This window comes from Neoarius graeffei, chromosome 7, assembly GCF_027579695.1.
Source record: "Neoarius graeffei isolate fNeoGra1 chromosome 7, fNeoGra1.pri, whole genome shotgun sequence".
Classification (NCBI taxonomy): domain Eukaryota; kingdom Metazoa; phylum Chordata; class Actinopteri; order Siluriformes; family Ariidae; genus Neoarius; species Neoarius graeffei.
The window spans coordinates 99,620,621-99,633,333 of NC_083575.1; the positions used below are offsets into that span (position 1 = coordinate 99,620,621).

A 12,713-nucleotide genomic window follows, 5' to 3' on the forward strand; every position below is an offset into this window, starting at 1 on the left:
ATTTTTCGTACATGGTGAAGAGTTTATTGAGGTATGCGATTGGTACTTTGGTATCTTCTTCTTTGAAGATGTATTCCATATAACCATAAATCATATCTCCTGAAGTCCTGTGAGAAATACAAGAAAGTAACATCATCTTCATAAAAATACCATATGGTTAGAATGACATGGTGTAACATCAGAAGGAAATAATTCCCTCCTTGAACTTACGTGAAGTTGGAGGAGTTTGGTTCAATGGGTTCTGCATTGGGCTCATTGAGAAGTGTGTTCAGCTGAAAATAGAAAAAAATTTCATTTATTGTTAGTAGCTTTTGCTGCACATGAAAAGACTTGGACGTCACGAAGTTAAAAAGAGATCTGAAGACCTTTGTTCCGTACGAAATTCAAAACCCGTAATTCCATCTCGTAACACATTGAATTATTGCATGTTACACAGCCACTGACCTTCTTAAAACTAGTTAATGAACAGGTCTAGACATTGTTGAGTTTTTGATGGACTTTGTAAATGTGGCACAATGGGTCAACGTCTGATTTTTTTTAACCAACTTGCTGAGAGGAGAAAAATGTTCTACTTCCATGGTGATGTACACTCACAGAATCATTGGTCATGCGCTGCACTTGTTCGTAGGTGTAGTTCCTGTCGTCAGGGTTCGCTGGATTGCTGATGTTCCTGATGCGGAATGTGAAGTTGACCGCGTAGGAGGTGTCTGAAATATCTGTGGATCCGTATAATATGATAGAAATGTCATTTATCACTCCTAATAATGTTGGAGGTCTTAGAATCGTGAGACAATCATGTGGATATTTGCAGCTGTCGTCTACACTTAGAAAGGAAAACGTACTCTCATAGGTGTAGTTCAGAACCGTGACAGAGTTATTGAGGTTTGTGACTCGAGAGTTCAGCAGATCTGCGATAGCACTGAGGACCAAACTCTCGGTGGGAACAGACGTGGAGTTGTGGAACACCATCCTGACGTAGACCACAGCTGAACCATTGCTGCAGAAACACAAAAATTCATCATTTATAAATGCATCACAGATCTTAATTGAAATGTAAATCTTCTTCTCTATCTATTAAACAAATCAATCGTACGTTGTTGATGGAGATCCTGGAGAAGTAGGGTTCGGAGTGTTAGTAGGATTAACCTTTGCAGATGTATCTGCAACAGAAGAATGTTTAGTGAGAGGGGAATGTAACGGAACATAAACAGGTTCAGAAACATGAGCAAGAGGAATTTCTTCATGCTTTTGTTGAGCAAGATTATCAAGTTGTCGTGTAACCTACCATCCCCTGGCTGACTGGTGAAGTTTGGTACACTGTATTCCATGGAACCCTGAACTTCATCCCCTGAACTCCTATAATGAAGAGAAAGTGAGATTGTCATGATACCATTGACTTCACAATTAGAATTCCACAGAGTCATTTCAGAACTGCAATCTGCTGCAGGAACATACGTGAAGTTGGAGGATGTGGGTTGAAGTCGATCGGGACCAGAAGTATTGAGAAGTGTGTTTACCTGTGAAGAAAAATGAAGATGTTTAATGTTCACTGTCTTGACAAGTGGAATTCCACAGGATCAGGCGTCCTACAACGAGCAACTGACTCTTCAGACAGTATTTAAACTGTGGTCAAAACTGAAAACGTTTCAACTTGTATCTGTGAACCCATTCAATTACAACAATTATTATCCTAATTGATGTTATGAGTTATTTCCCACACCACAGCTGAGGCTACGATCATTTAGTTTAAGGTCAGAAATGGAATGAAGATCAAAATTAATTGTGATCCGAGGAACGCTGTCTGCTTTGCACATGGTGATGTTAACTCACAGCTTGATTGATGATGCTCTCCACATGGGTGTAGGTGTCGTTCCTGAGGTCAGGGTCCTTCGGTATGCTGATGTTACTGACCATGAATGTTATGTTAACTGTGAGGGAGGTGTTTGAAATTTCTGTGGAGAAATCAGAGGCGATTCATTAAGACTAATGATGGTACAGATTCCATTTGAAAGGGACAATGAATGGTCTCGGTTTAAATGTATTGTGCGATAAGAAAGGAGAACATACCCTCAAAGGCGTAGTTGAGCACTCTCACAGGCTCAGTGATGTTTGTGAGCGTAGAGTTCAGCAGAGTTTCGAGAAGAACTAGTACGGGACCCTCCCCTTGGTTGAGCCTTGCATCATTCAGCCTTGTGATGATTGAGGGGACAGCACTCTCATTGGAAGCAGGAGAGGACAAGTTGAACACCAGCCTGGTCTGAACCACAGATGATCCATTGCTACACGGGTAGAAAGCAATATTGTGAGGGTTTTCCAATGAGAATTCATGGCAAATGTGTTAAAAGCAATTACATTAAGGATGAATGCGAGAAATTTTTCGTACATCATGAGGAGTTTATTGAGGTATGCGATTGGTACTTTGGTATCTTCTTCTTTGAAGATGTACTCCATGTAACCATAAATCATATCTCCTGAAGTCCTGTGAGAAATACAAGAAAGTAACATCATCTTCATAAAAATACCATATGGTTAGAATGACATGGTGTAACATCAGAAGGAAATAATTCCCTCCTTGAACTTACGTGAAGTTGGAGGAGTTTGGTTCAATGGGTTCTGCATTGGGCTCATTGAGAAGTGTGTTCAGCTGAAAATAGAAACAAATTTCATTTATTGTTAGTAGCTTTTGCTGCACATGAAAAGACTTGGACGTCACGAAGTTAAAAAGAGATCTGAAGACCTTTGTTCCGTACGAAATTCAAAAGCCGTAATTCCATCTCGTAACACATTGAATTATTGCATGTTACACAGCCACTGACCTTCTTAAAACTATTTAATGAACAGGTCTACGCATTGTTGAGTTTTTGATGGACTTTGTAAATGTGGCACAATGGGTCAACGTATGTTTTTTTTAACCAACTTTCTGAGAGGAGAAAAATGTTCTACTTCCATGGTGATGTACACTCACAGAATCATTGGTCATGCGCTGCGCTTGTTCGTAGGTGTAGTTCCTGTCGTCAGGGTTCGCTGGATTGCTGATGTTCCTGATGCGGAATGTGAAGTTGACCGCGTAGGAGGTGTCTGAAATATCTGTGGATCCGTATAATATGATAGAAATGTCATTTATCACTCCTAATAATGTTGGAGGTCTTAGAATCGTGAGACAATCATGTGGATATTTGCAGCTGTCGTCTACACTTAGAAAGGAAAACGTACTCTCATAGGTGTAGTTCAGAACCGTGACAGAGTTATTGAGGTTTGTGACTCGAGAGTTCAGCAGATCTGCGATAGCACTGAGGACCAAACTCTCAGTGGGAACAGACGTGGAGTTGTGGAACACCATCCTGACGTAGACCACAGCTGAACCATTGCTGCAGAAACACAAAAATTCATCATCTATAAATGCATCAGAGATTTTAATGGAAATGTAAATCTTCTTAAAATAGGAACTTCATATTTATATCGGGGAGAAAAAGCAACATTTTGGGTGTTTTCCAATGAGAATTCATGGCAAATATTTGAAAAGCCATTAAATTAAGGTTGAATACGAGAAATTTTTCGTACATGGTGAAGAGTTTATTGAGGTATGCGATTGGTACTTTGGTATCTTCTTCTTTGAAGATGTATTCCATATAACCATAAATCATATCTCCTGAAGTCCTGTGAGAAATACAAGAAAGTAACATCATCTTCATAAAAATACCATATGGTTAGAATGACATGGTGTAACATCAGAAGGAAATAATTCCCTCCTTGAACTTACGTGAAGTTGGAGGAGTTTGGTTCAATGGGTTCTGCATTGGGCTCACTGAGAAGTGTGTTCAGCTGAAAATAGAAAAAAATTTCATTTATTGTTAGTAGCTTTTGCTGCACATGAAAAGACTTGGACGTCACGAAGTTAAAAAGAGATCTGAAGACCTTTGTTCCGTACGAAATTCAAAAGCCGTAATTCCATCTCGTAACACATTGAATTATTGCATGTTACACAGCCACTGACCTTCTTAAAACTAGTTAATGAACAGGTCTACACATTGTTGAGTTTTTGATGGACTTTGTAAATGTGGCACAATGGGTCAACGTCTGATTTTTTTTAACCAACTTGCTGAGAGGAGAAAAATGTTGTACTTCCATGGTGATGTACACTCACAGAATCATTGGTCATGCGCTGCACTTGTTCGTAGGTGTAGTTCCTGTCGTCAGGGTCCGCTGGATTGCTGATGTTCCTGATGCGGAATGTGAAGTTGACCGCGTAGGAGGTGTCTGAAATATCTGTGGATCCGTATAATATGATAGAAATGTCATTTATCACTCCTAATAATGTTCGAGGTCTTAGAATCGTGAGACAATCATGTGGATATTTGCAGCTGTCGTCTACACTTAGAAAGGAAAACGTACTCTCATAGGTGTAGTTCAGAACCGTGACAGAGTTACTGAGGTTTGTGACTCGAGAGTTCAGCAGATCTGCGATAGCACTGAGGACCAAACTCTGGGTGGGAACAGACGTGGAGTTGTGGAACACCATCCTGACGTAGACCACAGCTGAACCATTGCTGCAGAAACACAAAAATTCATCATTTATAAATGCATCACAGATCTTAATTGAAATGTAAATCTTCTTCTCTATCCATTAAACAAATCAATCGTACGTTGTTGATGGAGATCCTGGAGAAGTAGGGTTCGGAGTGTTAGTAGGATTAACCTTTGCAGATGTATCTGCAACAGAAGAATGTTTAGTGAGAGGGGAATGTAACGGAACATAAACAGGTTCAGAAACATGAGCAAGAGGAATTTCTTCATGCTTTTGTTGAGCAAGATTATCAAGTTGTCGTGTAACCTACCATCCCCTGGCTGACTGGTGAAGTTTGGTACACTGTATTCCATGGAACCCTGAACTTCATCCCCTGAACTCCTATAATGAAGAGAAAGTGAGATTGTCATGATACCATTGACTTCACAATTAGAATTCCACAGAGTCATTTCAGAACTGCAATCTGCTGCAGGAACATACGTGAAGTTGGAGGATGTGGGTTGAAGTCGATCGGGACCAGAAGTATTGAGAAGTGTGTTTACCTGTGAAGAAAAATGAAGATGTTTAATGTTCACTCTCTTGACAAGTGGAATTCCACAGCATCAGGCTTCCTACAACGAGCAACTGACTCTTCAGACAGTATTTAAACTGTGGTCAAAACTGAAAACGTTTCAACTTGTATCTGTGAACCCATTCAATTACAACAATTATTATCCTAATTGATGTTATGAGTTATTTCCCACACCACAGCTGAGGCTACGATCATTTAGTTTAAGGTCAGAAATGGAATGAAGATCAAAATTAATTGTGATCCGAGGAACGCTGTCTGCTTTGCAGATGGTGATGTTAACTCACAGCTTGATTGATGATGCTCTCCACATGGGTGTAGGTGTCGTTCCTGAGGTCAGGGTCCTTCGGTATGCTGATGTTACTGACCATGAATGTTATGTTAACTGTGAGGGAGGTGTTTGAAATTTCTGTGGAGAAATCAGAGGTGATTCATTAAGACTAATGATGGTACAGATTCCATTTGAAAGGGACAATGAATGGTCTCGGTTTAAATGTATTGTGCGATAAGAAAGGAGAACATACCCTCAAAGGTGTAGTTGAGCACTCTCACAGGCTCAGTGATGTTTGTGAGCGTAGAGTTCAGCAGAGTTTCGAGAAGAACTAGTACGGGACCCTCCCCTTGGTTGAGCCTTGCATCATTCAGCCTTGTGATGATTGAGGGGACAGCACTCTCATTGGAAGCAGGAGAGGACAAGTTGAACACCAGCCTGGTCTGAACCACAGATGATCCATTGCTACACGGGTAGAAAGCAATATTGTGAGGGTTTTCCAATGAGAATTCATGGCAAATGTGTTAAAAGCCATTAAATTAAGGATGAATGCGAGAAATTTTTCGTACATCATGAGGAGTTTATTGAGGTATGCGATTGGTACTTTGGTATCTTCTTCTTTGAAGATGTACTCCATGTAACCATAAATCATATCTCCTGAAGTCCTGTGAGAAATACAAGAAAGTAACATCATCTTCATAAAAATACCATATGGTTAGAATGACATGGTGTAACATCAGAAGGAAATAATTCCCTCCTTGAACTTACGTGAAGTTGGAGGAGTTTGGTTCAATGGGTTCTGCATTGGGCTCATTGAGAAGTGTGTTCAGCTGAAAATAGAAACAAATTTCATTTATTGTTAGTAGCTTTTGCTGCACATGAAAAGACTTGGACGTCACGAAGTTAAAAAGAGATCTGAAGACCTTTGTTCCGTACGAAATTCAAAAGCCGTAATTCCATCTCGTAACACATTGAATTATTGCATGTTACACAGCCACTGACCTTCTTAAAACTATTTAATGAACAGGTCTACGCATTGTTGAGTTTTTGATGGACTTTGTAAATGTGGCACAATGGGTCAACGTATGTTTTTTTTAACCAACTTTCTGAGAGGAGAAAAATGTTCTACTTCCATGGTGATGTACACTCACAGAATCATTGGTCATGCGCTGCGCTTGTTCGTAGGTGTAGTTCCTGTCGTCAGGGTTCGCTGGATTGCTGATGTTCCTGATGCGGAATGTGAAGTTGACCGCGTAGGAGGTGTCTGAAATATCTGTGGATCCGTATAATATGATAGAAATGTCATTTATCACTCCTAAAAATGTTGGAGGTCTTAGAATCGTGAGACAATCATGTGGATATTTGCAGCTGTCGTCTACACTTAGAAAGGAAAACGTACTCTCATAGGTGTAGTTCAGAACCGTGACAGAGTTATTGAGGTTTGTGACTCGAGAGTTCAGCAGATCTGCGATAGCACTGAGGACCAAACTCTCAGTGGGAACAGACGTGGAGTTGTGGAACACCATCCTGACGTAGACCACAGCTGAACCATTGCTGCAGAAACACAAAAATTCATCATTTATAAATGCATCACAGATCTTAATTGAAATGTAAATCTTCTTGTCTATCTATTAAACAAATCAATCGTACGTTGTTGATGGAGATCCTGGAGAAGTAGGGTTCGGAGTGTTAGTAGGATTAACCTTTGGAGATGTATCTGCAACAGAAGAATGTTTACTGAGAGGGGAATGTAACGGAACATAAACAGGTTCAGAAACATGAGCAAGAGGAATTTCTTCATGCTTTTGTTGAGCAAGATTATCAAGTTGTCGTGTAACCTACCATCCCCTGGCTGACTGGTGAAGTTTGGTACACTGTATTCCATGGAACCCTGAACTTCATCCCCTGAACTCCTATAATGAAGAGAAAGTGAGATTGTCATGATACCATTGACTTCACAATTAGAATTCCACAGAGTCATTTCAGAACTGCAATCTGCTGCAGGAACATACGTGAAGTTGGAGGATGTGGGTTGAAGTCGATCGGGACCAGAAGTATTGAGAAGTGTGTTTACCTGTGAAGAAAAATGAAGATGTTTAATGTTCACTCTCTTGACAAGTGGAATTCCACAGCATCAGGCTTCCTACAACGAGCAACTGACTCTTCAGACAGTATTTAAACTGTGGTCAAAACTGAAAACGTTTCAACTTGTATCTGTGAACCCATTCAATTACAACAATTATTATCCTAATTGATGTTATGAGTTATTTCCCACACCACAGCTGAGGCCACGATCATTTAGTTTAAGGTCAGAAATGGAATGAAGATCAAAATTAATTGTGATCCGAGGAACGCTGTCTGCTTTGCACATGGTGATGTTAACTCACAGCTTGATTGATGATGCTCTCCACATGGGTGTAGGTGTCGTTCCTGAGGTCAGGGTCCTTCGGTATGCTGATGTTACTGACCATGAATGTTATGTTAACTGTGAGGGAGGTGTTTGAAATTTCTGTGGAGAAATCAGAGGTGATTCATTAAGACTAATGATGGTACAGATTCCATTTGAAAGGGACAATGAATGGTCTCGGTTTAAAATATATTGTGCGATAAGAAAGGAGAACATACCCTCAAAGGTGTAGTTGAGCACTCTCACAGGCTCAGTGATGTTTGTGAGCGTAGAGTTCAGCAGAGTTTCGAGAAGAACTAGTACGGGACCCTCCCCTTGGTTGAGCCTTGCATCATTCAGCCTTGTGATGATTGAGGGGACAGCACTCTCATTGGAAGCAGGAGAGGACAAGTTGAACACCAACCTGGTCTGAACCACAGATGATCCATTGCTACACGGGTAGAAAGCAATATTGTGAGGGTTTTCCAATGAGAATTCATGGCAAATGTGTTAAAAGCCATTAAATTAAGGATGAATGTGAGAAATTTCTCGTACATCATGAGGAGTTTATTGAGGTATGCGATTGGTACTTTGGTATCTTCTTCTTTGAAGATGTACTCCATGTAACCATAAATCATATCTCCTGAAGTCCTGTGAGAAATACAAGAAAGTAACATCATCTTCATAAAAATACCATATGGTTAGAATGACATGGTGTAACATCAGAAGGAAATAATTCCCTCCTTGAACTTACGTGAAGTTGGAGGAGTTTGGTTCAATGGGTTCTGCATTGGGCTCATTGAGAAGTGTGTTCAGCTGAAAATAGAAACAAATTTAATTTATTGTTAGTAGCTTTTGCTGCACATGAAAAGACTTGGACGTCACGAAGTTAAAAAGAGATCTGAAGACCTTTGTTCCGTACGAAATTCAAAAGCAGTAATTGCATCTCGTAACACATTGAATTATTGCATGTTACACAGCCACTGACCTTCTTAAAACTATTTAATGAACAGGTCTACGCATTGTTGAGTTTTTGATGGACTTTGTAAATGTGGCACAATGGGTCAACGTATGTTTTTTTTAACCAACTTTCTGAGAGGAGAAAAATGTTGTACTTCCATGGTGATGTACACTCACAGAATAATTGGTCATGCGCTGCGCTTGTTCGTAGGTGTAGTTCCTGTCGTCAGGGTTCGCTGGATTGCTGATGTTCCTGATGCGGAATGTGAAGTTGACCGCGTAGGAGGTGTCTGAAATATCTGTGGATCCGTATAATATGATAGAAATGTCATTTATCACTCCTAATAATGTTCGAGGTCTTATAATCGTGAAACAATCATGTGGATATTTGCAGCTGTCGTCTACACTTAGAAAGGAAAACGTACTCTCATAGGTGTAGTTCAGAACCGTGACAGAGTTATTGAGGTTTGTGACTCGAGAGTTCAGCAGATCTGCGATAGCACTGAGGACCAAACTCTCAGTGGGAACAGACGTGGAGTTGTGGAACACCATCCTGACGTAGAACACAGCTGAACCATTGCTGCAGAAACACAAAATTCATCATTTATAAATGCATCAGAGATCTTAATTGAAATGTAAATCTTCTTGTCTATCTATTAAACAAATCAATCGTACGTTGTTGATGGAGATCCTGGAGAAGTAGGGTTTGGAGTGTTAGTAGGATTAACCTTTGGAGATGTATCTGCAACAGAAGAATGTTTAGTGAGAGGGGAATGTAACGGAACATAAACAGGTTCAGAAACATGAGCAAGAGGAATTTCTTCATGCTTTTGTTGAGCAAGATTATCAAGTTGTCGTGTAACCTACCATCCCCTGGCTGACTGGTGAAGTTTGGTACACTGTATTCCATGGAACCCTGAACATCATCCCCTGAACTCCTATAATGAAGAGAAAGTGAGATTGTCATGATACCATTGACTTCACAATTAGAATTCCACAGAGTCATTTCAGAACTGCAATCTGCTGCAGGAACATACGTGAAGTTGGAGGATGTGGGTTGAAGTCGATCGGGACCAGAAGTATTGAGAAGTGTGTTTACCTGTGAAGAAAAATGAAGATGTTTAATGTTCACTGTCTTGACAAGTGGAATTCCACAGCATCAGGCGTCCTACAACGAGCAACTGACTCTTCAGACAGTATTTAAACTGTGGTCAAAACTGAAAACGTTTCAACTTGTATCTGTGAACCCATTCAATTACAACAATTATTATCCTAATTGATGTTGTGAGTTATTTCCCACACCACAGCTGAGGCCACGATCATTTAGTTTAAGGTCAGAAATGGAATGAAGATCAAAATTAATTGTGATCCGAGGAACGCTGTCTGCTTTGCACATGGTGATGTTAACTCACAGCTTGATTGATGATGCTCTCCACATGGGTGTAGGTGTCGTTCCTGAGGTCAGGGTCCTTCGGTATGCTGATGTTACTGACCATGAATGTTATGTTAACTGTGAGGGAGGTGTTTGAAATTTCTGTGGAGAAATCAGAGGTGATTCATTAAGACTAATGATGGTACAGATTCCATTTGAAAGGGACAATGAATGGTCTCGGTTTAAATGTATTGTGCGATAAGAAAGGAGAACATACCCTCATAGGTGTAGTTGAGCACTCTCACAGGCTCAGTGATGTTTGTGAGCGTAGAGTTCAGCAGAGTTTCGAGAAGAACTAGTACGGGACCCTCCCCGTGGTTGAGCCTTGCATCATTCAGCCTTGTGATGATTGAGGGGACAGCACTCTCATTGGAAGCAGGAGAGGACAAGTTGAACACCAGCCTGGTCTGAACCACAGATGATCCATTGCTACACGGGTAGAAAGCAATATTGTGAGGGTTTTCCAATGAGAATTCATGGCAAATGTGTTAAAAGCCATTAAATTAAGGATGAATGCGAGAAATTTCTCGTACATCATGAGGAGTTTATTGAGGTATGCGATTGGTACTTTGGTATCTTCTTCTTTGAAGATGTACTCCATGTAACCATAAATCATATCTCCTGAAGTCCTGTGAGAAATACAAGAAAGTAACATCATCTTCATAAAAATACCATATGGTTAGAATGACATGGTGTAACATCAGAAGGAAATAATTCCCTCCTTGAACTTACGTGAAGTTGGAGGAGTTTGGTTCAATGGGTTCTGCATTGGGCTCATTGAGAAGTGTGTTCAGCTGAAAATAGAAACAAATTTCATTTATTGTTAGTAGCTTTTGCTGCACATGAAAAGACTTGGACGTCACGAAGTTAAAAAGAGATCTGAAGACCTTTGTTCCGTACGAAATTCAAAAGCAGTAATTGCATCTCGTAACACATTGAATTATTGCATGTTACACAGCCACTGACCTTCTTAAAACTATTTAATGAACAGGTCTACGCATTGTTGAGTTTTTGATGGACTTTTTAAATGTGGCACAATGGGTCAACGTATGTTTTTTTTAACCAACTTTCTGAGAGGAGAAAAATGTTGTACTTCCATGGTGATGTACACTCACAGAATAATTGGTCATGCGCTGCGCTTGTTCGTAGGTGTAGTTCCTGTCGTCAGGGTTCGCTGGATTGCTGATGTTCCTGATGCGGAATGTGAAGTTGACCGCGTAGGAGGTGTCTGAAATATCTGTGGATCCGTATAATATGATAGAAATGTCATTTATCACTCCTAATAATGTTGGAGGTCTTATAATCGTGAAACAATCATGTGGATATTTGCAGCTGTCGTCTACACTTAGAAAGGAAAACGTACTCTCATAGGTGTAGTTCAGAACCGTGACAGAGTTATTGAGGTTTGTGACTCGAGAGTTCAGCAGATCTGCGATAGCACTGAGGACCAAACTCTCAGTGGGAACAGACGTGGAGTTGTGGAACACCATCCTGACGTAGAACACAGCTGAACCATTGCTGCAGAAACACAAAATTCATCATTTATAAATGCATCAGAGATCTTAATTGAAATGTAAATCTTCTTGTCTATCTATTAAACAAATCAATCGTACGTTGTTGATGGAGATCCTGGAGAAGTAGGGTTCGGAGTGTTAGTAGGATTAACCTTTGGAGATGTATCTGCAACAGAAGAATGTTTACTGAGAGGGGAAAGTAACGGAACATAAACAGGTTCAGAAACATGAGCAAGAGGAATTTCTTCATGCTTTTGTTGAGCAAGATTATCAAGTTGTCGTGTAACCTACCATCCCCTGGCTGACTGGTGAAGTTTGGTACACTGTATTCCATGGAACCCTGAACTTCATCCCCTGAACTCCTATAATGAAGAGAAAGTGAGATTGTCATGATACCATTGACTTCACAATTAGAATTCCACAGAGTCATTTCAGAACTGCAATCTGCTGCAGGAACATACGTGAAGTTGGAGGATGTGGGTTGAAGTCGATCGGGACCAGAAGTATTGAGAAGTGTGTTTACCTGTGAAGAAAAATGAAGATGTTTAATGTTCACTGTCTTGACAAGTGGAATTCCACAGCATCAGGCTTCCTACAACGAGCAACTGACTCTTCAGACAGTATTTAAACTGTGGTCAAAACTGAAAACGTTTCAACTTGTATCTGTGAACCCATTCAATTACAACAATTATTATCCTAATTGATGTTATGAGTTATTTCCCACACCACAGCTGAGGCCACGATCATTTAGTTTAAGGTCAGAAATGGAATGAAGATCAAAATTAATTGTGATCCGAGGAACGCTGTCTGCTTTGCACATGGTGATGTTAACTCACAGCTTGATTGATGATGCTCTCCACATGGGTGTAGGTGTCGTTCCTGAGGTCAGGGTCCTTCGGTATGCTGATGTTACTGACCATGAATGTTATGTTAACTGTGAGGGAGGTGTTTGAAATTTCTGTGGAGAAATCAGAGGTGATTCATTAAGACTAATGATGGTACAGATTCCATTTGAAAGGGACAATGAATGGTCTCGGTTTAAATGTATTGTGCGATA

The 12,713-nt window shown here is 40.3% G+C and overlaps 1 protein-coding gene across 1 annotated transcript in view; it reads right to left on the bottom strand.

The window, feature by feature from the left end:
* Positions 1–12,713, bottom strand: part of LOC132889813 (mucin-3B-like) — a 41,299-nt gene that overhangs the window by 13,029 nt on the left and 15,557 nt on the right. Inside the window, exons 40-87 of the mRNA XM_060926665.1 lie at positions 12,493–12,614; positions 12,118–12,179; positions 11,948–12,018; positions 11,756–11,822; positions 11,506–11,660; positions 11,258–11,379; positions 10,875–10,936; positions 10,676–10,771; positions 10,360–10,571; positions 10,123–10,244; positions 9,748–9,809; positions 9,578–9,648; positions 9,386–9,452; positions 9,136–9,290; positions 8,888–9,009; positions 8,505–8,566; positions 8,306–8,401; positions 7,990–8,201; positions 7,752–7,873; positions 7,377–7,438; positions 7,207–7,277; positions 7,015–7,081; positions 6,764–6,918; positions 6,516–6,637; positions 6,133–6,194; positions 5,934–6,029; positions 5,618–5,829; positions 5,381–5,502; positions 5,006–5,067; positions 4,836–4,906; positions 4,644–4,710; positions 4,393–4,547; positions 4,145–4,266; positions 3,761–3,822; positions 3,562–3,657; positions 3,214–3,368; positions 2,966–3,087; positions 2,583–2,644; positions 2,384–2,479; positions 2,068–2,279; positions 1,831–1,952; positions 1,456–1,517; positions 1,286–1,356; positions 1,094–1,160; positions 843–997; positions 595–716; positions 211–272; positions 12–107 (exon numbers count right to left, since the gene is read on the bottom strand). Of these exons, the coding sequence (XP_060782648.1) occupies positions 12–107; positions 211–272; positions 595–716; positions 843–997; positions 1,094–1,160; positions 1,286–1,356; positions 1,456–1,517; positions 1,831–1,952; positions 2,068–2,279; positions 2,384–2,479; positions 2,583–2,644; positions 2,966–3,087; positions 3,214–3,368; positions 3,562–3,657; positions 3,761–3,822; positions 4,145–4,266; positions 4,393–4,547; positions 4,644–4,710; positions 4,836–4,906; positions 5,006–5,067; positions 5,381–5,502; positions 5,618–5,829; positions 5,934–6,029; positions 6,133–6,194; positions 6,516–6,637; positions 6,764–6,918; positions 7,015–7,081; positions 7,207–7,277; positions 7,377–7,438; positions 7,752–7,873; positions 7,990–8,201; positions 8,306–8,401; positions 8,505–8,566; positions 8,888–9,009; positions 9,136–9,290; positions 9,386–9,452; positions 9,578–9,648; positions 9,748–9,809; positions 10,123–10,244; positions 10,360–10,571; positions 10,676–10,771; positions 10,875–10,936; positions 11,258–11,379; positions 11,506–11,660; positions 11,756–11,822; positions 11,948–12,018; positions 12,118–12,179; positions 12,493–12,614 (5,068 nt within the window). The remainder of the gene's footprint in view (positions 1–11; positions 108–210; positions 273–594; positions 717–842; positions 998–1,093; positions 1,161–1,285; positions 1,357–1,455; positions 1,518–1,830; positions 1,953–2,067; positions 2,280–2,383; positions 2,480–2,582; positions 2,645–2,965; positions 3,088–3,213; positions 3,369–3,561; positions 3,658–3,760; positions 3,823–4,144; positions 4,267–4,392; positions 4,548–4,643; positions 4,711–4,835; positions 4,907–5,005; positions 5,068–5,380; positions 5,503–5,617; positions 5,830–5,933; positions 6,030–6,132; positions 6,195–6,515; positions 6,638–6,763; positions 6,919–7,014; positions 7,082–7,206; positions 7,278–7,376; positions 7,439–7,751; positions 7,874–7,989; positions 8,202–8,305; positions 8,402–8,504; positions 8,567–8,887; positions 9,010–9,135; positions 9,291–9,385; positions 9,453–9,577; positions 9,649–9,747; positions 9,810–10,122; positions 10,245–10,359; positions 10,572–10,675; positions 10,772–10,874; positions 10,937–11,257; positions 11,380–11,505; positions 11,661–11,755; positions 11,823–11,947; positions 12,019–12,117; positions 12,180–12,492; positions 12,615–12,713) is intronic.